The sequence below is a fragment of the Podarcis vaucheri genome, assembly GCF_965113315.1.
Source record: "Podarcis vaucheri genome assembly, chromosome: 7".
In the NCBI taxonomy this organism is placed as follows: Eukaryota; Metazoa; Chordata; class Lepidosauria; order Squamata; family Lacertidae; genus Podarcis; species Podarcis vaucheri.
In genome coordinates this window covers 53616908-53643330 of record NC_138765.1, presented here as the reverse complement: position 1 = coordinate 53643330, position 26423 = coordinate 53616908, and the positions used below count along the sequence as shown (strand labels likewise).

Here is a 26423-nt window from a genome sequence, read left to right as displayed (position 1 = left end):
TAACTTAGTTGGTCTTTAAGGTGCTACTGGAAGGAATTTTTTTATTTTGCATGCAAAAAAGTGTGTCTTAAGAGAATTTTGTACTAAAGACGCTGATGAGTTTTCATGAGTATTTTTTTAAACAAAATCACAAGTTGCTGCTGAAATGTGGAGAGCTGAATTTAAGATAGGGAAAATGAGGGAACCTAAAAGTGACAGATTCATCCATCACTACACACCGCTCCAATTATATATTGCTTTGGTTTCTTTCTGGGGCTTAAACAGATCTATGATCCACCCCCACCCCAATTTGCCCCTGGCTCCCTTCCACATCACTGCCTCTGCCTAACCAGAGCTGCCTCCACAAGTCACTGGGGCTCATCATCACCACCCTGAAATGAATCTTCAGCTCCTCTGCTAATGTGGGGAGGCCAGGTCAGAGCAAGGGAACAGAGCCTTGCACTCTGCTGCTTCATTTTGTTTTCAGATTCCCCCCCCCCCCCACTTCCATGTTGAGGGAGAAATTGTGTCTCACTTAATTCCCAGCATATGGCTCAGGAACAGAACCTTGCCTGTGGGTAGGAGGAAGGAGTTGAGCAAGCACAGATTCCGTGGCAGCAGCCTGGGCTCTCATGACGATTGAGTGGAGGAAGAGGGTCTGCATTAGCTCTGCAGGAGAGTGCAGGCGCTGCATGCAAAAAACCTGCTCCCATATTTAGCCCATAGTTCACAGGTCACCAATGCAGTGCCCACAGAGACAAGGAGGCCTTCCTGGGTGAGCAACCCGAGCCTTTGTAACGGAGGTAATGTGGTGGTGTTGTCAGAGCCTCATCCTATACCCAGCCAATGGTTTGAAGGCTGACGGAAGCTGGGTTAGAGCACTGGAGGCACCAAGGAGGCCCCGGTCCAAAGCTCAGTGCTGTGAACTTCACTGAGTAACTGTGGGACAGTCGCAGCCACTCTCAGCCTGCCTCCCTCACAGGGTTGTTGTGAGAATAAAATGGAGGGAGTGTGAGATCCATTTGTGTCACTTGGCGGGATGGTGGGATAAATATAAATAAATCCTCAGTGTTTCCAGCAAAAAAATAAAAGGCATATCGGTCCAAGCTGTGAGCCAAAGGATCTATGGATAAAGGGCGGTATACAAATTTAAATAATAAATAATTTAATTAACTAATTAATAATAAAATGAGCATTTGATCATAGAATCATTGAGTCGGAAGGGACCCTGAGGATCATCTAGTCCAACCCCCTGCAGTGCAGAAATATGCAGCTCTCCGTTATGGGGATCAAACCTGCACCCTTGCCTTATAGGGAGGCATATAAAAAGCAGACCTTTCACCACTGATGGATAATATATGGGAAGCAAATAATGGCACCTGGGGCTCCTCCCAGGATGATACCCCACCCTCCCTGCACAGTGACATATTGTGTTCCAGACCTATGGCTGTTCTCCAGCTGTCCCCAGCCACCAAGCCTCTTCCTCTTCCCTTCCTGTGTCTTAGTTCTAAGCACAGCTAGGCGAAGGGCACATCAGTGTTGCAGCAAATGTCTTTTCTGATCCTGCAGAGGGTAGGACCTGAACCCATGGCTTCAAACTAGAAGAACAGAGATTTAGATGAAGGCTGGGGGAATATGTGCGCCGTGCAGACATTGCTGGACTACAAATCCCATTGTCATAGACTATTAGCCATGCTGGCTGGGGCTGATGGGAGTTAGAGTCCAACAACATCTGGAAGGTCCCCAGCTACCCTACTCCTGACTGAGACAAAACGGTTAAGGAGAACTTTGCAACATCACAAGCGGTTTGACAGTGAAGCAGACTGCTTCTGAAGATGGTGGGTTTTCCTTTGTTATACGTTTTTAAGCAGAAGCTGGGTGACCTACACTAACAAGGATGATGATGTTGTAGTGGGTCTCTTGCACCGGCAGGCCTTTGAGATCACTTCTAAGACCTATGATCTCAGGAGAAAACACTCTCTAAATGTTAGGAGAAGCAGCATAGCTGCCATTTTCAGTTCTTTTCTCTGGGTCCATGAGCACCTTTCTTTTTTATAACAAAAGCTGGTGTTTAATTATGAATTCCACCTGCATTTGTATTTAGATGCACTTTCCTAAGTTTTCCATCACTTGATTTTAGCAACATAGGAAGCTGCTTTGTACTGCATCCATTGAACTAAGTATTATCTACACTGACCTGCAGTGGCTCTCCAGGTTTTAAGACCTAGCTCTCTTCTAGCCCTACGGGGAGATGTCTGGGATTGAACCTGGGACCTTCTGCATGCAAGGCAGTTGCTCTACCCCTGAGCCACATCCCTGTGCCTCTCATGGAAACAGGTGCCTTGTCCCACCTCAGATCCAGCCAGCGTGTTGGGGCTTGCTCTGGTTCCCTGCAGCTGCACCCAAGGCCCAGGCCAGATCGTGTTGCTCTGTTTACTCTTGGTGGTCAGGGAGGATGTTCGCGTTCCCTGAGCACAAGACAGCTGGTAAACAGTGGTGGTGTTGGCTGGGTAGCCAGCTCCTTTGTCTAGTGAGGAGATCATTAAGGGCTCAGCTTCCCACCTGTTCTGACAGGAAATGGCCCAGCTGCCTGGTCCTCCCGTTTCCTAGTAACAGTTGACAAGATGGTGGCGCAGAAGGGGCCTTTACCCAAGATACGTCTGTCAGTCCACAGTGTCACTCGCACCGTGTGCAGGAAGATGCTCCCGCTAGAAATGGAGCCGTATTATTCACACAACTTGGAGCACCTGTTAGCGGGTTGAGGAGAATGGACATTTCCTCGCTACCCAGCAGACATCCAGGTGTGGCATCCAGGCAAGTAACCTTTACTTGCTAGTGGTCTACTGGAGCTTTTGGCTCTCCAGGGTGGAAAATTCATGTGGGTTAATTTGGCACTTGCTGAAGAGATTGCTGAGATGCTTTGTTCTTGAATGCTTTAAGGTTGCTGTCTTTGCCAACCTGGTGTGCTGTGCTAGCAAGGACTGGTGGGAATTGTGGTCCAAAACATATGGAGGGCACCAGGTTGGCAAAGACTGCAATGTGCCATTTCCCTCGGGACCAATGCCAAAAGACAGTCATTGGGGGAAAGTTTAGCTTGATCCTCGTAGGGCCAAATCCTGATAAAAGAGAGTTGAAAAGAAGGAAGTTTGGGTTTCATGTGCTTAACAGTTTCTTGAATTTTGGGGGCTTCTCACTGCAGCTGTTCAGAGCTAACACTTCTTCCCCATGTTGTTCTTTCTCATTTTATGAATCATATTTTGTTTGCATTTTATTATAGGGAAACGTAAGCTTTTCAGTACCTCCAAAGTCTAGCTGCCAAATGACTTTGCATTTCAAAATCTCAAACTTCAGCATATTCTATTTCTTTTGCTCATGTCCTTAATTCATTTGTATCCCACCTTTTCCTCCCAAGTCACTCCAGGTGGTTTACTAGGTTCTGCCACTCCTCATTTAGTCCCCACAGCAGCTCTGTGAGGTTGGTTAGGTTGAGAGTCAGCGAACTTCACAGCCCATGGGCAGTTTTAACCCTGGTCTCCCAGTCTTGTTAGACCTGGTGACAGAACTCCAACAGGGGGGTTAATGCCATGCTAGTAGGGCTGAACCTGCATCTCCTGGGCGCAGCTGGTAGTGTGAGTACTTTCTGCCATTTAGTCATAATGATCTCAATAAACCTTTTGGAACTAAGCTGCTCCCTTTCGGCATAGTACATAGCTGCACTATAAGACCAGATGAAGAATGCTGCCGGTCCAGGACAAAATCTAGCCCAGCATCCTCTTCTCTCAGTGGCCAACCAGATGCCCCTATCAGGAAGCCCACAAGCAGAATCTGTGGGTAACCATGCTCTCTCCCATTGTGAGCCCCAGCAACAGGCATCTGGAGCCATCCTGCCTCCAACAGGGGAGGTGCAGCACAGCCATTGTGACTAGCAGCCATTGATAGCCTTACCCTCCATGAATTTGTCTCACTTTCTTTAAAGCCATCACGACCTCTTGTGGGAGTGAATTCTATAGTTTAGTTCTGTGCTGTGCTTTCTTTTGCCAGCCCTGAATCTGAAGGATCATTGGATGGGCCAGAATATTATGAGATCCACTTCATCCATGACAGCCGGCATTATATACGCCTGTGAGCCCCCATTACTCACTCCCCCACCCCAAACTTAAAAATTCCTCCTCCCTACCCCTTTCCTCCTAGGGTTTCCATCACCACTCCTTGATTGTAATGTGTTTTATGTCTCCTGTGCACAAAAAACATTGTGTGTGTGTGTGTGTCTGTGTGTGTGTGTGTGAAGCATGATTTCAAAACTGCAAACCTTCAATGATTTTTTAGATACTGTACAGCTGAAAGGCCTGAAACTGTTTGCTTGCAAAATAATTGGGGGGGGGGGCAAAGGGGTGTGAATAGCCTTTTGTCTCCTTCCCTGATGCTGATGCTAGGAACTGCAACAGCTTTGCTCTCTTCTCCCCCTCTCCTCCCCCCTCCCCATAACACCCTGACTCCAACTGCTCCATCTGCTTGCTTGGAATGCTTCCCACAATTGGGATGCCTGCAGAAAGAAAAGGATTAGGGGGAAATCCAGCCCCACTGAGGGATCAGCCTGAGAGGTCACTCAGAAACACCAGGCTGTGCACCGGTTAAGTTGGGCTCCGTTTAACTAGAATGTGAAATTCCCCTCCTGGCCTTCATCTCAATCTGCCTAGGTGAGATTCATACTGCTGTCTAGTTCTTTTAAAAAGCACCTTCCAGTTAAGCAGCTGCATCCAGATGCCACTACTACAAGGGTGGGACCCTGTAACCTCCCAGATGTTTCTGGACTCCAACTCCCATCATTCTTGATCATTGGCCATGCTGGCTGAGTCGGATGGGAGCTGGAGTCCAACAGCATCTGGAAGACCACGACAAGATGTACTACAAGATGCAGGGATGATGGCTGTCAACCTAGATGGCTTTAAAAGGGGATTAGGCCAATCCCTGGAGGAAAAGGCTATCGATGGCTGCTTGTCATCCTGACTACACTTTATCTCCAGTATCAGAGGCATTGCTAAGCTAATTAACACATCCCCATTGAAGGATTCTCTCCCCCTTCAGTGGATCTGCCAAGCTTCCTTTTAAAGCAGTCAGTAAAGCATGTGACTCTTGATCTCAGGGCTGTGGGTTTGAGCCCCACATTGGGCCAAAGATCCCTGCATTGCAGAGCGTTGGCCTGGATTACCCTTGCAGTCCCTTCCAACTCTACCTTTCTGTGAGTCACTGAAGGCATCACCGCATCTCCTGGCAGTGTGAATTCCATAAGCCAAAGGCGCACTATGTGAAGAAGTCCTTTTGTCTTTCCTGAATCTAATGTCCATCAGTGCCATCACGCTCTACTATTACAGTGATACCTGGAGTTAAGTACTTAATTCGTTCCGGAGGTCCGTTCTTAACCTGAAACTGTTCTTAACCTGAAGCACCACTTTAGCTAATGGGGCCTGCTGTCGCCACCGTGCCACCAGAGCACGATTTCTGTTCTCATCCTGAAGCAAAGTTCTTAACCTGAGGTACTATTTCTGGGTTAGCGGAGTCTGTAACCTGAAGCGTATGTAACCTGAAGCATATGTAACCCGAGGTACCACTGTACAGGGTTAGGGGAAAACCTGTCTCCACAACTGCTTCTGCCCACTTCCTGCAAAGGCAAAATATATGGGAGGAGATAAGTGAGCCTTCTTTGCTGAGTAAAGAGCTCTTACACCTTTCAGCAAAACGATCCCCTGCGCACATTCTTGTGCTTTTAGATTTTTTTTAACCCATCCAGTTCCTACAGGGTGACATTATAAATTACAGTAAAGGACTTAAATGTAGGGCGCTTTGTTTTTTTCTATTGAAAAACTAGCTATCCTTGCAAGGAATCCCCTAATAATCTCTTAACAGAAAAGTCTTGCCATCATTCTGGGAAAAACAGAAGGCTGGGCCACCACGGACACCTCCTTGATGTCTTCACTTGCTATGTGGAAGGTGCCTTTACAAGGCTATCCTTGCACACTGTAGCCAACCCATCAGAACCCTGGTTTCAATAGGTGCGCCAGTGAACAGCACACAAAACACACATGCCACTAAAAGTGAAACAAAATTGAAATGATGGCACTTGGGCTGCAAACCTCTGCTCCACAAGTGCAATAGCAGCCTGAAGGTGCTGCCTTTAGGCCAGGCCTGTGCAACTACAATGTTTGGGGTAGATACTTTCCAGATGTTGTTGGACTACAGCTCCCATCATCCCTGATAATCAGTCGTGCTGGCTGGGGTTGACAGAAATTGGATTCCAATAACATCTGGAGGGTGCTTTGTCAGTTCCCCTGTGATGAAAAGTGGGGCGGGGGAGTTGATAAAATGCCTGACCACAGAAGAGCCACAGAGATAGTGTCTGGGTAGAACGCATAGGCTATACAGTGAACTCAGCTGTTTTGGAGACTTAAAACTGAACATCTGGATAACACCCCCGCTCTTGCGCACCGAACATGCTCATGTGCATCTCCTGTCCATTGCGCTGTGGCTTGTGCTCAAGAAGTTCCCCTTCGGAGGGGAGAGGCTTTGGCAAATATCGCAGTGTAAGTCCCGTGTAATCCAGGGAGTCAAAAGGTGATTTTAAGCCGTCTGCAGCTTGTTGGAAGCAGGCAGCTCATCCCCAAAGGCGGGTAGGGAGAGTGGTAGAGGGAAGGTGAAACATGCATATTCTGGAGATGTAGGGAGGGCACGGACAAGAGGGGAAGAGGAGGAAAAACACTTGTTCGCTTATCCTGAGCTCATCTGCAGAGCCGAGTAGTGCCTTCCAATCCTTTCCTAATGGCTGCAAGCCATCACCACCTTAATCCATCATTAGCTGGGCATATTTCAGATCTGAGCCAACAGTGAATTGGTGTGCGTATGGCAGCGGCGGGTGGGGGGGGGAGAGAGAGACTCCTCTCGCTTGTATGCTTCCCCTTATTCCCATGCCATCCTTGCTGCTGCCTGTGTGTAATTAACAGAGTAATTAAAAACAGGATGAGTTAATTGGTATTCATTTATGTGGCAGATGTTTTTAATTGAGATACGAAACAATTTACCTGTTTATATAAACAATAGTGAACGAAGGCTTGTAAAACAGGGTGTTTTTCCTTCCACATGCAGCAGCAGGATCTGAGCCATCTCTCCCAGCTCCTTTTCATTAGGCCTGAGGCCAAACTGATGGAGAGCACCTGGGGGTTGTGCATGGTGCCAGGGACTGAGGCTCCGTTCCAAAGATGTGTTCCTCCCCGTTCTTAATAGCATGCCAGCTACAGGGATGTTGTTACAGGGTGACAGAGCAGGGCTGGACCCTGGATCTTTTCCACTGGTCCCCAGATCAGCTGCTGCTTCCTCCCTCCCTTAAAAAAAGAGAGAGGCTGTTTTAAAAATTAGCTTTGCTTACAGGGCTGCTGGTCAGGTGTCCACATATGCAAAAAGAGCCCAAACATTGATGCATATTTGCATTAAAAATTGCATATGCTGATCTATGTGCGTAAAGGCAGATTTAGAAGCAATTAATAACCTTTAAATGGAAAAGCTAGGTGGTGACAGGTGAGCTGCCTCCTGCTCAGTCAGCTGTCTAGGCACTCATAGTTGTGGAGGCAGCTCCCTGCTCTTCCTTTTCCACGCTTCTTCGGGTTTAAACTGGACTTGGGCTGAACAGTCCTTCAGATAGAGGACTGTCTTCCGCAGAGTAGGACACACAGCCACTCTGGATGCATCATTGCATGTAATGGTCAAGGTTTGTAAAGGCAAAAGCTGGGGATAGTGACCAGAATATCAGCAAGACATGGAGGGGAGACTGGTCGAGTCTCCTTTGCTTTTCAGAGGCCAGAGAAGGCAGATAGCAAGATGTAGGCATTGGAGGCTGACAACCTAATACTCTGCATTCCTATTCAAAAATAAGCCCCAACTGAGGGGCTTCCTCCCAAGACTCCTGTCTTTGCAACTTAAGTGTCACAATATGAAGACCATAAGAAGCACCATGCTGAGGGACCATTTAGTCCAGGGGTCAGCAAAGTTTTTGTGGCTTGGGCCAGTTCATGGTCCCGCAGACACCGCAGTGCATGCACGCGCATGCACACATGCACGCACGCACAAATGCTATTTCCAGTGTGGAGGAGGAGTACGCAGCTTCCCATTGGCTGCAGGAGCTTTCTGCAGCCAATAGGAAGCCAGCCAGCGGCACGGAAGGCGGTCCCCGCGACCGAGCGGGCGGCAGGGGTCCATGGGCCGGTTAAATGACCCCCATGAGGCGCCTGTGGCCTATGGGCCTTAGGTTGTCGACCCCTGATTTAGTCCTCCCTCTGGTATCCAGAGGAATGTTGATTTGAGCTGGTGAACCAAATATTTAGTTTCTTTTTCCTTGGCACATAGGAAGCCACCCTTTGCGGAGCCAGACCATTAATCCATCTTGCTCAGTCTTGCCCACACTGACTAGCAGGAGCTCTCCAGAATTTCTGTCAGCCGTCTACCATAGTCATATTTGGAGATGCTGGAGATTGAATGTGCATGTAAACAGGTGTTCTACCACTGATAGCTAGGCCCCACTTGTTTGCATGGAGTGTTTGACTATCCATGCCACAGAGGCCAGAAAGACCTGATATATTATCCATGAAAAAAGGGGGGGTCTTGCCCACCCCAAATGCTTTTATTGTTCAGAAGGTCTTCCTCCCTCCTGGTGCAGCTCTAGGGCCCATCCAGGCTCTTACTCTGTTTTTGGATGGGATTCAGTCATATATTGGCAAGTTCAGATGTCAAAATTAAAGTTGATTGGGAGCTCTTGTGCAAGGAAACCAGACTTTAGCAATAAGGAAAAGTGATAGAGGAGGTTGTACTGGAAAGTGTGGGATGGCAACTGCTTGATGCAAGGCCATATGATCTCCCTGCTGACAAATCACAGTGAATGCTTGGTAAACAGGCAGCACTGTATCATCTCCCTGCAAATTTTGTGCAAATAAATGAAGACAAGTTCTCAGCTAACAGTTTGCCTTGGAGTGACCCTACTCTGAATGGAAGGTCTGACCTTTGGTGTTTGTATGTTGTGACTTCCTAGCCATGGGCAGGTCCATGGCTTCTGCCTCTGCCGCAAAGGGGTTCAGCACACCTCAGTTTTCCCAGAGTCACGGCCCACAGCAGATAAGAAATGTGATAGTGAAACATTTGGCTATTGCTGGAAAGAGGCCTTGGCAGCCTGCCGGCAAAGACCAGATGGCTGGAAGCCCAGCTGGGGGGAGAGCAGGTTGGTCTCAGGTGTGCTAAGTCCTCAATCGGTCCCAGGAAGACTTGGCATCACATCCTAATGAATATCAAAGAGGGGGCAAGAAGCACCGTCTTTGCTCTTTAACACTGTGATTTTCCATTTCAGCAGATACTGAATCACTCCTGTCAAGCCCTGCGCTGATACTGGGATGCTGAGCATCTCCTAATAGCTCTGTGGGTTTTGAATTCCCAAAAGGAAGGAAGGAAGGAAGGAAGGAAGGAAGGAAGGAAGGAAGGAAGGGGTGTATCTTCCTCTCCAGTCCCCAGGACAGGTTAGAAAGAGAAATTCTCTGGCACATTTTTCATGGCCTGTGCAAGAAAGAGAAGGGAAGCTTTTGCTTCTGTGCCCACTTTATGCCAGCTCCCCAGTCTCTTTTCCCTTTGTCTCCCTTTAATTCCCCACTTTGCTTCATGCCCCTTCTTGCACCATTCATTTATAGTTCAGTCCACAGCATCTCCAGGTAGGTCTGGGAATGCCCCTGCCTAAAATCCTGGAGAGCTTCTGCCAGTCAGAGTAGAATCCACGCAGTGCTGAGTCTGATGGACCAACGGTCTCACTTGGTATAATGCAGCTTCTCGTCTACTGCATGTCCCCATTTTTCTGAATCCCCTTGCATCCATTTCCTCAAAGGACTTCCTCAAAGAGTTGCCCCACACCTCCCTGCTTTTCCTCACTGTAGTCAAATTACGCCTGCAAACAGTGTATTCTGAACCTCCCAGTTATATGGAGCATCATCTATCTTTGATCACATCCCTCATACACCTAGTCAGACCACTGGTCCCTCATCAGTATTGCCTGCACTCACTAACAGCAGCTCTCTGGGGCCTTCAGACAGGGCTTTCCCCCAGCCCTAACTGGAAATACCAGGGATTGAACCTGGAACCTTCTTCATGCAAGGCAGCTGCTCTGCCACTGAGCTATGGCCCTGAAAGGAGAGCACAGACACTTTGGCTTGGCATGTAGCTCGTTCTGCATCAGCTACTTATGATGCTGCAGGATGTAACCCAGAGTTTGGTCACCTCCACACCATACACTTAAACTGCGTGGCTTCCCCACAAAGAGTATCCTGGGAACCATAGTTTACCCTCACAGTCCTAGCACCCTAAACAATCTACAGTTCCTGGGGTGGGAGTCCTGGGCTTTCAATGTGTTTCTAATGCATGGTGCAGGTGTTGGAAGCTTCCACCAGCCCTGTTCTTCAGGGGCCATGGGCAGGTGGGCAGGGCTGATGTGCCCCAGCTGCCTATGGGGGGGGTGAAAATAGAGGCGGGGTGGCCCAGAGGTGCCAAGGGCAGCAGCTGCCAAGCTTTGGAGATGCACTCCAGTCATTCCAAAGAAACGAAAGGAAAACAAGGAAGGAGACCGCGTTGTTTTCCTTAACAGGGAAAGGCTGCTGGAGGAGCCTGGCACTGGGTCCAGCTGCCCCAGCTGTGGGGGGAGGAGGGGGCTCCTGAGGAAGGTTTGGGAGACAGGCTGAGCCCCCTCCCCCCTCCCCCATCTTTTCCCACATGGAGTGGTCTGCAGTTCATCCCCAGTTTGCCGCCAGCACTGAGTGCTTGAGCTAACACGATCCAGATGGAGCAGCTCCGTCCCTGGTGAGCATATCGGGGAGTTGTTCTTGGCCCTGCTGGCACCGGCAGCTGAAGAGCAGGAATGCACAGCCTTTATTTGGAAGGAGGCAGTGGACCCAGTGCTCCCCCCCTACCCCCACATCTGGATTTCATTTGCAGAGCATGAAACGATGCTGGGATTTCAGGCCAGTGTCGGTTTAACCCTTTCCTCCTGCCTCCCTTCCTCCCCCAGGGTCAGAAGAGGGGAAAGGGGAGGAAGAAAGAGGGAAAGGACTTTTCCCCCTCCCCAAGGATGTTTTGCTCGTGGTGGCCGAGGCGTAGGGTCCAAGACAGTCTTCCCTAACTTGGAGCCCACTTGAAGTTTTGGACTAAAACGGCCAGCAGCCCCAGCCATCTGGTGGGCAGCAAGTTGGAGCAGCCTGGCCTAAGACATCTCTCCATGCACGCATCCTGGGCATAGTTAAACTATGGGATTTGTTCCCACAAGAGGCAGGGGTGACCATCAACCTGGTTGGCTTTAGAAGAGGATTAGGCAAAGTCATAGAGGAGAAGGCTACCAATGGCTACTGGGTATGATGGCGATGTTCTGTCTCCATGGATGGAGGCAGTAAGCCTTTCAATACCAGTTTCTGGCAATCACAAGTGGGGAGAGTTGCTGCAGCATGCAGGTCCTGCTTGTAGGCTTCCCATAGGCAACTGGCCGGCTACTTTGGGAAACAAGATGCTGGCTTAGATGGGTCTTTGGCCAGCAGTTAGGCTCTTCTCATATTCTGCAAAGGATGGAGCTGGAGCACAGTGCTCAGACTGCACCAAGCACGTAACCAGATTTTTTGTTAGGGGGGCAGGCTTTTGTTAGGGGTGGGGGCAGAACCTCAGCTTTGTCTGGATTGGGGGGCAGCTGCCCCCTTTGGCTATGCCCATGGGCTGCACATGGCTGCTTTAATGTTAACCTGGAAAAGACTGCTACCCCAAAGTCATTGCTTCAGTTTCATGAAGACTGGGAGGGTCAAGCCATCGAATGCAATGCAGCTTCTAGCAAGCCATTTGCAGGGCTACAGTGAGAGTGGGTTGATTTATGCAGCCACGTAGGCTGTGCAAATTCAACAGAATGAGGAGGTGGAAACCTGAGGTGTTAGAGTGGGCTATACGATTTCAGGATGCTGGTGTTAGGGTGGGTATAGAGTGCTTTCCTATGAAATTATTTATTATTATTATTATTATTATTATTATTATTATTATTATTATTATATTGTGAATAATTCTCCTTTCACACTGAAAGCTAGTGCAGCAGGGAGTGATCTGGGCTGACACCAATGGGCTAGATCTTTACTTGCAGGGAATTTATGTGCCTTTTTGGTTTTGGTTTTAACTGCTGCTACCTGCCTTCAGCCTGAAGCAGTACAGTTGCCTTCGCCAGCTCAGGGTTCTTCCAGCTTACTCTCCTGCATGTGCTGCTCCACTACAAGGTGCAATCTGAAATGATACAGGAGATGACTGTAATACCTGACTGGAATGTGTCCTTAAGCCCTGATAATGCCTCTTGCTTCCTTGCATGGAGGGTAGAGAGGGCTGTGTGAGCATGTATAGACACAAGCCTACTGCACAAAGGGGAAAAATTGCATGCACTGCTCAACCCACTTTTGCCTCTGGCCCCACCCACCTCTGGCATGTGGCCTCCAAATGGTTGCCTGAAAAGGAAAGTGGCCCTTGAGCTGAAAAAGGTTTACCACCTAACACTCTGACCCACAATGCTGGTCTCACAATCACTACCTCCTGGGGTATAATAGACTGACCGGACCCCAGTCAAGGATGTAGCAGATTAGACTGTCAGATTTGGCCATGCCTTGAACACAATCTGTCCTCTATTATAACCACCGTGTGGACACCCTCTGGTATTGCTTCCAGCTGCTGGCTGGGGGCTGAAAGGAGCCCAGCTGCAATGGATGAAACCCACCCTTGACTGAAGCAAAGCTTTCAATCACAGTGGAATGAATGAGGAGGGGAAAGGTGGGGGGGGAGAGAGATAGATTGGGAATTGCCCTTCTGTTCCCACTGGGAGGTGCAGGGTGAGGATGGGCGGCCCCCTCGGTCTGGAGGAGGAGAAAAATAGAAATCCTTTCATTTTTAGATCCTTGCCTTCTCTGCCTAAGCTCCGCAGCTGCTAATGGAAACCAGATGTCAGAAGGCAGACACACAGCTCTCTGCAGTTGGGACAAATTATTCGGCTCTTTTCCTCTTCCCAGCCCCACTCACCAATTCCTTTCCCACCCCAAGTAAGAGGCAGCTCATTCCTTCAGCCTCTGAGCCATCGTGGGGAATCGTGGTGACATTTAGAACTCCTGCTTTAAAAAAGGAGAAGCGAGACTCATTCCCAACTTCCCAATATGAGAGCGTTCTAGGTTTGGGGTTTTGTTTCTGCAGGCACCCCCTTTCAGTTCATGCACAGGCTCTCCACTCTGCACCATTAAGTCCCCATCACGATTCCTAATCTCACACAGACAGTGCATAAACTGCTTGGACTTGGATGGCTGAAGCCAGGGCTCCTAAGGAATCGGCCCAGTGTGCAAGCAAGCAAAAAGAAGCTCGGAAAATCATCACGGCAGGCAGGCGAGGTTCCTGAAATTGAAGGGAAATGACACAAATTCTCATTGGTGCAAACGAGGCTGGCACCTCTCCAGTACAATCCTTAACATGCTGCTTTAACACATGGCTCGTTGTTATCAGGCATGTATATATGCCACTTTGCAAGCACACACACACGGCCACAGAACTCAGCACCGTGAGATTCTTAACAAGCTTCTAGCTCTCATGGGTCATGCTAGGCAAAACCTCCAAAGCTGGAGAGAAGGTGGATTATCAGGGAGCAAGAGTTCAAAGCTCATTGCCCTGTGCCGTCCTTTGAGGGTTGAGAGAAAGAGGTCATAGCTCAGTGGAGGAACACCTACTCTTTTAACTTGAGGAATGAATAAATAAATGCTTCAAACATTGTAGGTCTGATCCCTGGCACAGATTCTGGAGAGAAGCCCAGGTGAGCACGGGTTCAAAACAGAAGGTCTTTTGGTTAGAGTGGCACCATAGCTCAGGCTTACCTTGATGGTGCAAATAGGCTGGCTTCTGGAGAGGAACTTGACACCTACTCTGCTCCACCCCCAGCTTTTTAGTTTGGCACAGATTGTCAGCTAAGCTGAGGTTGGAGCTAGCAGATTCACCCCATGCATTTACAGCACATCCAGTGTGCGTTCAAAACATTCAACTTCCGCCAAAAGAATTCTGGGTTCTGTAGTTTGTTAAGGGTGCTGGGGCTTGTAGCTCTGTGAGGGGTGCCACCAGTACGTGGGTAACACGTAGCTGTACTTCTCCAAAACATCTGGATCAGGAGAGGCTGCAAAAGCTCTGGATTGGTGTCTCAGTGCCATGCTAGGCTGGATGAGGGCCAATAAACTGTGCTTGAATCCTGGGAAGATAGAAGCTTTTGGAATTGGTGGTACCCATGTCTGGGAGATAGGCAGGTTACCTGTTTTGGGTGGAGTTGCACTCCTTATGATAGGGCAACTGCATAGCTTGAGGGTACTCCTGAATACATCTTTGCCATTTGAGGTAAAGGTGTCCTCTGTGGCTAGGAGTTCCTTTGACTGGCTTCGTCTGGTTCACCAGCTATTGAGTTCCTGGACAGGGATAGCCTGTAGCCCATGCGTTGGTAACCTTGAGGCTGGATTACTGCAATGCGCTGTTTGTGGGGCTGCCCTTGGACCTTTTCTGGAAGCTCCAGCTCTGATGCAGAATGTGCCGGCCAGATTGCTGGTGGGGCATCTGGCTGACAACATGTGACTCTGTTGCTACAGTATCTTCACTGGCTGCCCATCTACTACCAAGCCTCTTTCAAGGTCCTTGTATTAATTTACAAAGCTCTGGACAACTTATGCTCAGGGTGCCTCAGGGAGCACCCGAGCCCTTATATCCCAGGTCGATCACTGAGATCATCTGCAGGAGCGTCGCTGGCCATTTGTCAAGTAGGCGAGGCTCATTTGACAACTACAAGAAACCGAGCCTTTAAGTGTCATTAGTTCAGTACTGTGGAATACTCTGCCAACAGAGATTCAGCAGGCACTTTCTGTTTCAACTTTTAAATGCCTGCTGAATCCTTTTCTATTTTATCAGGCTTATGCAAGCAATTAAGAATACATTTTTTTCCACAATAGTTAGCTGATTTCTGATTTTAACTTTTAAGATTGTTTTATTGTGTGGTTTGATGTACAACTGTTGTAAACCACTGTGATTTTTTTAAAAGGAATAGCAGCATATAATTTTTAAAATAAACAAACAAACTTCAGTTCTCAGGATTCTTTGTGCGAAGCCATGGCCTTTAAATGTGCATTGGATGTGCTTTAAATGTATGGGGTAGAACTGCCTGACTTGGTGCGTTGTACAAACATGGGATTGTAGGTAAGATCTCTCCTCCTTAACCCTGATCTGTAGCCCTGGTTTGGGCTATGGTTAAGGAATGACCTTAACCACGATCCCAGGTCAGAGAACATACCAGTCCAAACCTTGGCTGGGCTGTGGCACCTAAAACACCTAGTGAGAAGCAGCCTAGTAAAATTAAGAAATGCTTCTGCATGTTGAAAAACTCAAGGACTGGTGAACCTTTCCAGGGAGATGCTCCACAGTTGGGATGTCACAAATGAGAAGTCCTGCCTTGGATCACTGGTACCACACCTCCAAAAGCGGATGGAGGGACTTACAGGAGGACCAGTGTCACTTAGTGGTTAGAATAAAACTGGGGAGACCAAGTTCAAATCCCCACTCAGCCATGGATCTCCCTGGGTGATGCAGGCCCCTTACTCTCTTTCTCTGCTTCAGCCTAACCTCCCTCACAGGGTTGTTGTAGAGGGTCAAACTGTGGTTGGATGAGAAAGAGAGAAGCATGTATACTGTCTGGATCTCCTTGGACAAAAGGCAAGATATAAATATAAGAAGTGTTGCAGGTTGCTACATTAATATTGTGAATCAGCCTTTCCATTGTGGTTTGCAACTGCCTGATCAGAGTCTGGGATCAGACAAAAGAATGTTAATATTCCTTAATGGTCCAGGAAGGGCTGCTTTTATCTCTATATGGAAGCTAATTGCTCAAAGTGGCTTCTTGATAGGGAGGCATCTCTGGAATGTGTGGAATGGAGAAGGAGATCAGAACTTGAAAGGTGACCCTCTGCATCCCCAGCAGAGGAGATGAGGGTGGGAGAGGGAGGTGCCAGTGTGCCCTACTTTGCAGAGGACAGTCCTCTGTTTGAAGGGCTACCAGTCAAAGTGAAGTAGAAAAAGAACTCTAAGAAGGGCTAGCAGCTGGGACTCTGAAGTTGCACAACAACCCTGCATAGCAGACCGGGCAGGTGTCACACAGATCACCTGAGCCCTTACAATCCAGCCCGACCAATGAAATCATGCGTAGGTAAAGTAAGACCCGGGGACCAGATCCGGCCCAATTGCCTTCTAAATGCGGCCCACAGATGGTATGGGAATCTGCATGTTTTTATATGAGTAGAATGTGTCCTTTTATTTAAAATGCATCTCTGGGTTATTTGTGGGGCCTGCCTGGTGTTTTTACATGAGTAGAATGTGTGCTTTTATTCAAAATGCATCTCTGGGTGATTTGTGAGGCATAGGAATTCGTTTATTATTATTATTATTTTCAAAATATAGTCTGGCCCCCCACAAGGTCTGAGGGACAATGGACCGGCCCCCTGCTGAAAAAGTTTGCTGACCCCTGAATGAGATCATCTGGAAGAATGCTCTTAGCTGTCCCCCATACCACAGAGGCCCAACTGACCTCAACCAGTGATCCCATGCTGTAGAGAATCAGTAGGCACCCCTGCTTTTAACTGAGAGAAATCTGCTGAAGACCTTTATATGCTGACAGGCCTGTGCAGTTGTTTACAATTTTCTTGAGTGATTTGAACGATTGTTCGATGTTTAATCTCACGCTACTGGGCAGCACTCTGATCTTTTGTAAGGATAGGGAAGAGGAAGTATGTCTTTACATCAGCACATAGTTCAAACTATGGAACTCGCTTCCATGGGAGGCACCATAGGTGTAGCCAGGACTTGGGGGGGGGCAGGACCGACGTGATTGGCCAGTTAGTTAAGTATTTCTATTGTTTTACTTGATGCCGCCCGCTCTTGGCCACACCCATGGGAGGCAGTGATGGCCACTAACCTAGATGGGTTTTAAAAAAGGATTGGACATATTCATGGTGAAGAGGGCTATCAATGGCTATTGGCCATGATGGCTGTCCTCTGCCTCCATAGTTGGAGTCAGCAATGCTTCTGAATAGTAATTTCTGGAAACCACAGAAAGGGAGAGTGCTCTTGTGTTTGGGTCCTGCTTGGGGGTTTCCCACCAAGGCATCTGGTTGGCCATTGTAAGAACAGGATGCTGGACTACATAAGCCATAGGTCTGATCCAATGGGCTTTTCTTACGTTCTTACATAAGAGGGCAGTACATAAATACTTTTATAAAAAAACATGCTGTGCTCCAGTTCAGGCCCTGACCATTAAGCCAGCCAGTCTCCGATCTTGCATCCTTTTGGATGCAGACTGCAGCATCCCATTTCCCAGCTGCATTGGCTTTTCTTGCCGTGTCCCAGATCCACTACCTCTTTGCTGTCTCACAAGGATGACAGGACTCTGGACATGCCAGGGCTTCTGTGGGCTCCCATCTGCTGTGTGAGGCTCTCAGCTGCTGTTTGGCTCTGCACTGTCACTCAGGACAGTATTTATAAATAAAGCAGGAAGCATGGGGGGGGGGTCAGCGGCCCCGCACTGTGCCAGGCTCCATTCTCAGGCATCGATAGTCGCAGGAATGCTGTCATCAGTCAGAGCGATGCACAGTATTTCACATGATGCTTCTCACCCCTCAACACTTCCAAAAACAGCACGGGATAGCAGAGAGGAGTGGAACATTTATAGGAGCAGAGCAGCCTGGAAACAAACAGGATCTGGGCCCCAGAAGGACTTAGTACTCTGTCAAAGCTTGGTGCAAAGGCTGAGCCCTGGAATATTTTAAATGGCAGTGTTTAGCCCTGAGACATGCAAGCATGTGCAGAGTGCAATGGCTCTCCCAAAGGTCTGGGATCAAGGTGAAAGATTTCACAGGCTGAAAGTCCAATGTCTTGCGAGGGGGGAAATACCAAGGCAGTTCACACACAAAAAAAATAAGAAGAATAAAACCAATTATCGAAAATACATCTAATTAAAATACACACAAAAGCAATGATGTTAAAACATCAGTCTTTAAAGTATAAGATAAACAAGGCTTTCAAAACAGCTTAACAGTTAAAACGACAAGCAAAGCAGGAGACTCAAGCTGGGAAATTCTTATCTAACCTGGTGTGTCTTCAAGGAGCAGCAGAATGACAGTACGGATGGGACCTCTGGTATTTTAGCAGGCAGGGAGAGCATTCCACATCACTCATGCCACCAGTGAAAAAGCCTGCTTCTGTGTTACCACAAGCCAATAATCATCAGGCCATGGCAAAAAAAAAAAAGTTTGCATCTCTTGCACTCTCAAGTGGATTAGAAATTCAACAGTAAATCTCAGTCTGCACAGTCTTGAAGGGGACATAGCTCATAGAATCATAGAATCATAGAATCATAGAGTTGGAAGAGACCACATGGGCCATCGAGTCCAACCCCCTGCCAAGCAGGAAACACCATCAGAGCACTCCTGACATATGGTTGTCAAGCCTCTGCTTAAAGACCTCCAAAGAAGGAGACTCCACCACACTCCTTGGCAGCAAATTCCACTGTCAAACAGCTCTTACTGTCAGGAAGTTCTTCCTAATGTTTAGGTGGAATCTTCTTTCTTGTAGTTTGGATCCATTGCTCCGTGTCCGCTTCTCTGGAGCAGCAGAAAACAACCTTTCTCCCTCCTCTATGTGACATCCTTTTATATATTTGAACATGGCTATCATATCACCCCTTAACCTCCTCTTCTCCAGGCTAAACATGCCCAGCTCCCTTAGCCGTTCCTCATAAGGCATTGTTTCCAGGCCTTTGACCATTTTGGTTGCCCTCCTCTGGACACCTTCCAGTTTGTCAGTGTCCTTCTTGAATTGTGGTGCCCAGAACTGGACACAGTACTCCAGGTGTGGTCTGAAACACAGGTCTGAAAAATGTCTCAGCAGGAGACATTTTTTTAAAACGTGCACATTGATTGTGTTTTGCGGAATGGTCCCCGTCCAGTGGGAGAGCACCTGCTTTCCTTGCAGAAGGTCCCAGGGTGAATCACAGCATCTGCAGGTAGAGCCGGGGGAAACCTTTCTTTTGCTTTGGACCATGGAGATGCTGCTGTCAGTAAGAGCTGAAATGACTGAGCCAGATGAGCCAATGGTCTGACTGGACATAAGAGGATCGTAGCTCAGTGGTAAAGCAGCTGCTTCACACGCAGAAGATCCAGAGTTCAGTCCCTGGCATCTCCACTTGGGATGGGATGAGAATGGACCATGATTGCAACCCTGAAGAGCCATTGATGATTGGTGTCAACAGTGCTGAACCAGGTGGATGAATGGTCTGGCTCAGTATAAGGCAGCTCCCTATGTTCCCATTAAATGAGCCCCTTTTATTTCAGCATCACGAGGGCTGGAGTCCTACTTTAATTTTAGGGGAAAGGGTGTAGCTCAGTGGTAGAGCACATGCTTCAATCCAGGGCATCTCCAGGTGGGACAATACTATGACTGGGAGAGACTCCTCTCTGAAATCCTGGCAAGCTGCTGTCAGCCAGCACAGGTAATATTGTCCTAGGTGGTCAGCTTCCTGACTTCCTATGCAGCTTCCCGTAAGGCAGCTTCCTTTGTCCCCATGCCGCTCAGATAGACAAATAGATTCCTTCATTTCACGCAATGAGCCTCGGCTCTAAATGGGAATGAGCCTTTTGCTCTCCTCCCGGCCTCAAGCACTTTGGGTTTGTATTCAAGCAAACTTTCACAGTGAAAATTGACTTTCCCAAGTACATTGTGGTAAGATCCAGAATGCTCCCTCTAGCTCAGGATTGCCTACACTGACTGGCAGCAGCTCTCCAGTGTTTCAAGCAGCAGACATTCCCTTTCCTACCTGGAGATGCTGGGGGTTGAACTTCTGCATGCAAAGGATGCTCTGTCACTGAGCTCCAGCACTTCCCCAGATTTGAATGTCTGATGAGCCATGGTTGCCTCATCCAGTGCTGCTCATTGGACTGGCTTGCCTAAGAAATGCTGCCTGCAGAGCACATATATGCGGGGAGGTCAAAGCAATTCCATTCCCCCTGAAGTCTGCATACATTGGAGAGAGAAACGAGTGCCTAAATCCCAGCCCCGTGATGTTGTGCCTTGTTTTCTCTGTATGCTGGCCAAACTTCGCAGCAACCATAATATATGTCCTTTGTGTTGTCTCACAGTCCCTGCACAACATCTTTCTGCCCCCAAACCTTTCCTGTGTGAAACTAGCCATTCCTTACCTCGTGGCTTGGTTCCCTTGGGTGTGTTTCACTCAGACATGTCTGGTGCACATTTCCACCACTGTCAGCTGCTTCTGCGAAGCAATTGCAGCCGGGGGATACACAGCCAGCATTTTGCCTAGGGAAAAAGAATAACAACCAAAAAAGGCAGGCGGGCTTTGCAAGCAGAAAGATCTGCTTTCTGTTTAACCCTAACACACATTCCAATTGTCCCTATTAACCAAAGCATACTGTTCTCAGACTACTATTTCAAACTTGACCCAGATCTATTTCAGTCTGTTGGTTCCCAAACTGTGGTCCGTGAAAGACATCCAGGTGGTCCACAGCATGTGTGTAAAAATACAGGTAAAAAACATACAACGTCCAGCACAATGCATTACAATTGCCACAGCAGACAGAAAATAATGAAAATGTCTGTCAAGACCCTCAGCAATTGAAATTGAACCTAATTGAACCCTCTGACCCACTGAAATCGATGAACCTACGTTAATTATGCCCATTAACTTTAGTGGGTCTACCCTGAGCAAGAATAGCACTGGCTACACCACAGTATGCGTGGTCAGGGGGCTGCAAGGCTTCTGTGATAAAAGGAACCTATTTTGGACGATGCTCAGAAGTGTTGTGATTTGGCATAACTCTTCAGGCTGAACTCTGTGGAATTGCAAACAGGTTCTGGGGCTGAGCCCCTGGGTTGACTTGGCTCACATTTTAAGGGCAGGTCCAAACCATAAATTTAAAACACACCTGACACACATTTAAAGTGCATGACTTCCCCCCAAGGAACCTGGGAACTGTAGTTTGTTATGGGTCTGGGGAGTTGTGGTTCTGTGAAGATAAAATACCGTCCCCAGGATTCTTTGGGAGAAGTCATGTGTTTTTAATGTTTTGATTATATTTATGCTTTTTATATGTGTTGGAAGCTGCCCAGAGTGGCTGGGCAACCCAGCCAGATGAACGGGGTATTATTATTATTATTATTATTATTATTATTATTATTATTATTATTAAAATGTCTAGTGTGGATCTGCCCTAAGCCCTGTGTCTGGCGTAACCATGGCGGGAAAAGATTAAGACAACTTTGTGGCATGTAACCTCCACCCCCCTCCCGCCGCTGCAGAGAGGACAGGCCTGCTTTGCAATGCCAGGAAAGGCTTCGGAGCCAAAGGGACTCCTAGCAAGGCTGGGGAGTCTCCTCTCCGTCTCCTTGGCCTCAGCCGGAGCTGCCTTCGGAGCTGATTTATAGCCGGCAAAGCTCGTGTTTGTTGGCCCGAACTCAGCTGCATGCTGGGAATGGCGTTGAGAAGGAAGGCGGCCCTGCTGGGGCTGAGGTGGTTCTCTCCCTGGCTCCTTTCCAAAGTTCTATCCACAACGTGTAACTCTTTGGATGCGGGGCGGGGGGGGGGAGCTTTCAGCAAATATGGGAAATGACCCACACTGAAGGCCCGGCATGGGGGTTTCTTGCAGATGGGGTGGCCAATGCCTGGGAAAGCTGCTTGCACCTCCTGGAATTGTGGACAGCAGCTTGGCATTTTGGGAAGGGCTTTGTGCAAGGCAAGTTATCAGTTCAGGGATATACCCAGGAGTCCCCCACCCCCTCTTCCCATCCTCACAGAGTCGAGATCAGGGCAATTTATTCATCATCACTATCATTGACAAGTAAAGGATGACTCTTGGCTCCTTCTGCCCTTGGCATTGCTTATTGGCAAAGGAACACAGAGCTCATCAATGAGGAGGAGGAGCGAGAGGGAGGCAATCCAAGGGTGGCTGGCAAGAGGGGCTCTTTCTAACTGGCTGGGTGAGCGGATGGTGAATTTTTAAAACGGCAAGCATTGAAGGGAGCTGTTAGTTATTTACCTGTTGCATTGATATCCCAGTGTTTTCCTCCAAGATGCTCAAGGTGTCCCGCATGGTTTCCCCCTCCTAAATTCCTCTCCTTGACAGCCCTGTCAGATAGGCTAGTGTCTGGCCCAAGGTCACCTGGTGGGTTTCACAGCTGAGTGGGGGTTTGAACCCTGGTCTCTCCCAGGCCCTAGTCCAGCATTCTATAGTGGCTCTCAAGTTGAGATGATAATCAGTTGCTGGGGTTTCCTTACGTGTGGGAGAGAAATTTGATTCATTTTGCATTTCAAGGCGAACCTGCTTAATTTGCACTATGTGCCTCGGTCCTGTTTACCTGAAGGAGCGTCTCCACCCCCATCGTTCAGCCCGGACACTGAGATCCAGCGCCGAGGGCCTTCTGGCGGTTCCCTCATTGCAAGAAGTGAGGCTACAGGGAACCAGACAGAGGGCCTTCTCGGTAGTGGCACCCGCCCTGTGGAACGCCCTCCCATCAGATGTCAAAGAGATAAATAATTACCTGACATTCAGAAGACATCTTAAGGCAGCCCTGTTCAGGGAAGTTTTTAATATGTAACACTGTACTGTTTTTAATACTGATTGGGAGCCGCCCAGAGTGGCTGGGGAAACTCAGCCAGATGGGCGGGGTATAAATAATAAATTATTATTATTATTATTATTATTATTATTATTATTATTATGTGAAAAAATAAGCAAACTGAAACATAGCAATCCTTCGAAAGCCACACTTCTCTAAATTTTGCAGTGCGGTTCTCTAGTTGAAGTATGGTGCACAAAAATGCATATACTCGGGTAAAGTGTCCATGAAAATGTAAATATCAATGAAAACAGAAATGCATTGTTTTAGGGGGGATCACTTTGCAAAAAAAGTGTATATTAGCCAAAATTGCATATGGAAACAGGTATATTAGGAGAAATTCCCATCAATATACTAATGAATTTTCTTGGTAAATTTTTTTTAATGGCAAACTAATGTGGAAATGTGGAAAACTTAGAATTTGAAAAATGAATAATGGGGGGAAACTGAGATGGTCAAATTCTTCCGCCCCTTAATTTTCCCCTCACTGCCACATCATTGTGGGAGGAGAAACTGTAACAGCCATAATTATGAAATAAAATAATAAAATTTTGTGGGTTCCTCAGAGATGGATCCCATGTTTATGTTAATCATTCATTCATTCATTCATTCATTCATTGATACAGTTTCTAAACCACTCTTCATCAAAGCAACTGCAGGGTAATTTGCACAACTATACAATTGAAACTTAGGTAGGTAGATAGATAGATAGATAGATAGATAGATAGATAGATAGATAGATGATAGATAGATAGATAGATAGATAGATAGATAGATAGATAGATAGAGATATGAATAAAATTGTCTAAACATAAAGGGGTGTAGCCAACTAAGTTTTACTCAAAGTAGACCCACTGAAATGAATGGACCTCTGATAGGCCATTACTTAGAAATGGGGTCTACTCTACATAGGACTAACATTGCATACAACCCAATATTTTAAATTTTAAAAACCAAATGTTGCAAGATGGGGGGTTGTATTCAGGAACCCTGGAATTATGATCGGGGAGGACAGCTGGGGACACTGAGAGCTCAATTGCAGATTATCTACAGAAAGTCCGAGGCCCCATCCCCAGCATCTCCACGTAGGACCAGGAATATCCCAGGCTGAAACCTTAGAGAGTCTCTACCAGTCAGTGTAGACAATACTGAGCTAGACAGACCAGTGGTCTGGGCTTGGTATAAGGCAGCTTCTGTGTTCCCAGGTTCTTAAGAGAAAAATATACCTTGCATGGAGTCAAGCCTTCATGAAAGCCCATTGAAGCCAGACTTCTCCATGTGAAGGGTTTCCATGCCACCTGTATCCATAACAGAGAGCCTGCCATATGATCATGTATGATCACTTATGTTCAGCTCCAGCTTAGGTTGCCTCCTCTGCGAACCCCAATGATATCTTCCTTTGGCTAAGATCACAGCTTTATTTAGCCTGGACTGTGCACATTTTGTGTGTGTGTTCAATTAATCGTGCAACAGTTGCAGTGCATTTGGAATGTGCCACAGATTAGAGTTTTTATCAGCCGCGCAACCGTCTGCAGAGAAGCTCTGTGCTGGTCTCATGGAGGCAGTGTCACCTCGAGGAGATGCTGGCTGACCCCAAGCCAGGGCGGCGAAGGGGAGGCTTTCCTTCTTTGGTCCTCATCTGGGTCTTGGCAGGGCCCTGCCGGCGCGAGGCTCAGTGACGGAGCGCCACAGCTGCCCTCGCACTTGCGCTGAGCCATCAAACTCAACTGCATCCTCTTCACTTTAGGAGAGAGAGAAATGAACTTGGCAGCCTCCAAAGTCAGAGGCAGGTGCCTTTCCTTACGGCCCGGCAGCTGCTCTTGTGGGCTGGCTGCTCCTCTGCCATTTACCTCTCGTCTCCCAGCCCACCTCGTCCCTCCCATCCTGATAACACTTCCACAACTTACATTCATCACCCCACAAAAACAGGATGGCTTTTTGGAACCTCTGAGCGGTTCAGAGGATGCATGACACCGAATTGGGGCAGGGGCTACCGCCAAGGGATGACCATTGCCTTTGGGGCTTCCTTGTGTGAGCTTCTCAGGAGGAGAGGACCACCTGGTCGGCCACAGTGGGATTTAGGATGCTGGACTAGATGAGGCTTTGGTCTACTTGAGAAGGGCTCTATATATACATTATATACATTGCTTTTGATGTTGCTACATGGGATCCGCAACAAAACATTGCATTGTGCTCCTGTTCAGGGTGCCTGCCAGTGAGCCAGCCAGATGTGCCCTCATCAGGGATACTGCATTGCACATACCACCACCACCACCACCCCACACAGTTAGCATTTTTATTTCTCAGCTGGCGCTGGGAAATTTCCCATGGCTGCTGAGCTGTTTGTCTAGGAGCATGTTTGCTTGCTGCTCAGGGGGGAATGTGGTCCTCAGACTGAAAATGCTTCCCCATCCCTGATGTGGCTGAAGCGGGCATCAGCATGAATCACGTCTTCCCTGGGGGCTTCCATCCTAAATATTCCCTTTCTTGTTTCTTGGGCAGTATCTTTGCCTCTGACTCTCCTCACCTGTACCTCCTCCCCTCCCCTCCCTCTCTCTGTTCTGCAGGTAGTACGGAGATCAAGGCAGCAACAATGCCTGACTCACCGGCCGACGTGAAGACGCAGTCCCGATCCACGCCCCCCAACATGCCACCGCCGTCACCAGCCGTCACGCAGGGAGCAACGCGACACCCCACCTTCACACCAAACCCTAGTGAGTAGTCAAGTCAACACCATGCCCAGTGATGGGCATCAAAAATGGCAAAGGAAACAGAAACGGTGGCCAGGGGGTTGAGGTGGGGAATTAAAGGTCTCTCCTGATGTGGTGCACAATTATTATTATTATTATTATTATTATTATTATTATTATTATTATATTATTATTATTATGTTTACACCCTGTCATTCCTCCAAGTTGCTCAAGGTGATGTACATAGTTCTCTTCCTCATTTTATCCGCACAAGAACCAGGGGGCAGCTGCCTCAGGTGGCAGACTCCAAGGGGCGCCTTGGCAGGTATGCACCCCAGCTAGAGAAGCAAGGAGAAGCAGTGGCTTCCAGCTTCTAGTGAGATCCCGCAAGAGCCCTGTTAGAGGCCTTCAGAGGTCTTGCACAATCGTCCTGAGACCACAGTATATAAGGCAGAGCCCCTCACTTACCAGGGTCTCCAAAGGCCTCCATGCAACATTATGGGGCTCTTGCAAGGTTTTGGTGGAACCTGGAAGCAGCAGTCGCACAATTCTGCAAAGCGAGGCTTGAGCTTCCCCATCGCTGACTTATCTGCCTGCGCTCTATCCTTGTGGCCTATTTGCTTCCATAACTGAAGCAGACTGAAAAACTTACATACGCTTCCTCCCGCACACATGCTATTCCCACTCTGCAATGACCTGTACAGCAGGATCTGTGCGCTGCGGCTGTTCATTAGCCTTTCCAAGAGGCAAAACAAAAAAACAAAAACCCGACCCAAGCAGAGGACTTTGCACTTTAGAGGACTTTGCAGAAACAGAATCTAGCCAGACCCATTTCCCCGCTTTACCCCCAAGCTCTTTTCCTCTGGCGTGGAGGTTCCGGTTGTCATCAGGACCCGGAGCTGCTTCGGATGCCGGGGCGGGTGGGTGGGCTTGGATGCTGTCCACCTCCACCCTCGCCGCTTCTCGCCTCTTGATGCATCGCCT

At 48.1% G+C, this 26423-nt stretch overlaps 1 protein-coding gene and 1 long non-coding RNA gene across 6 annotated transcripts in view; one reads left to right on the top strand and one right to left on the bottom strand.

The window, feature by feature from the left end:
- The window catches only part of CBFA2T3 (CBFA2/RUNX1 partner transcriptional co-repressor 3), a 64562-nt gene that overhangs the window by 12019 nt on the left and 26120 nt on the right, over positions 1-26423 (top strand). For all 5 annotated transcript variants that reach the window (XM_082233269.1, XM_082233268.1, XM_082233267.1 and 2 more), the window contains exon 2: positions 25317-25463. In XM_082233269.1, the coding sequence (XP_082089395.1) occupies positions 25343-25463 (121 nt within the window). In that variant the 5' untranslated portion in view covers positions 25317-25342. The remainder of the gene's footprint in view (positions 1-25316; positions 25464-26423) is intronic.
- LOC309536700 lies at positions 7012-17530 on the bottom strand. Its single transcript, XR_014221707.1, has 3 exons — positions 17479-17530; positions 12207-12300; positions 7012-7348 (listed from the first exon to the last, which is right to left on the bottom strand). It is a non-coding gene; the product is annotated as an uncharacterized lncRNA (long non-coding RNA).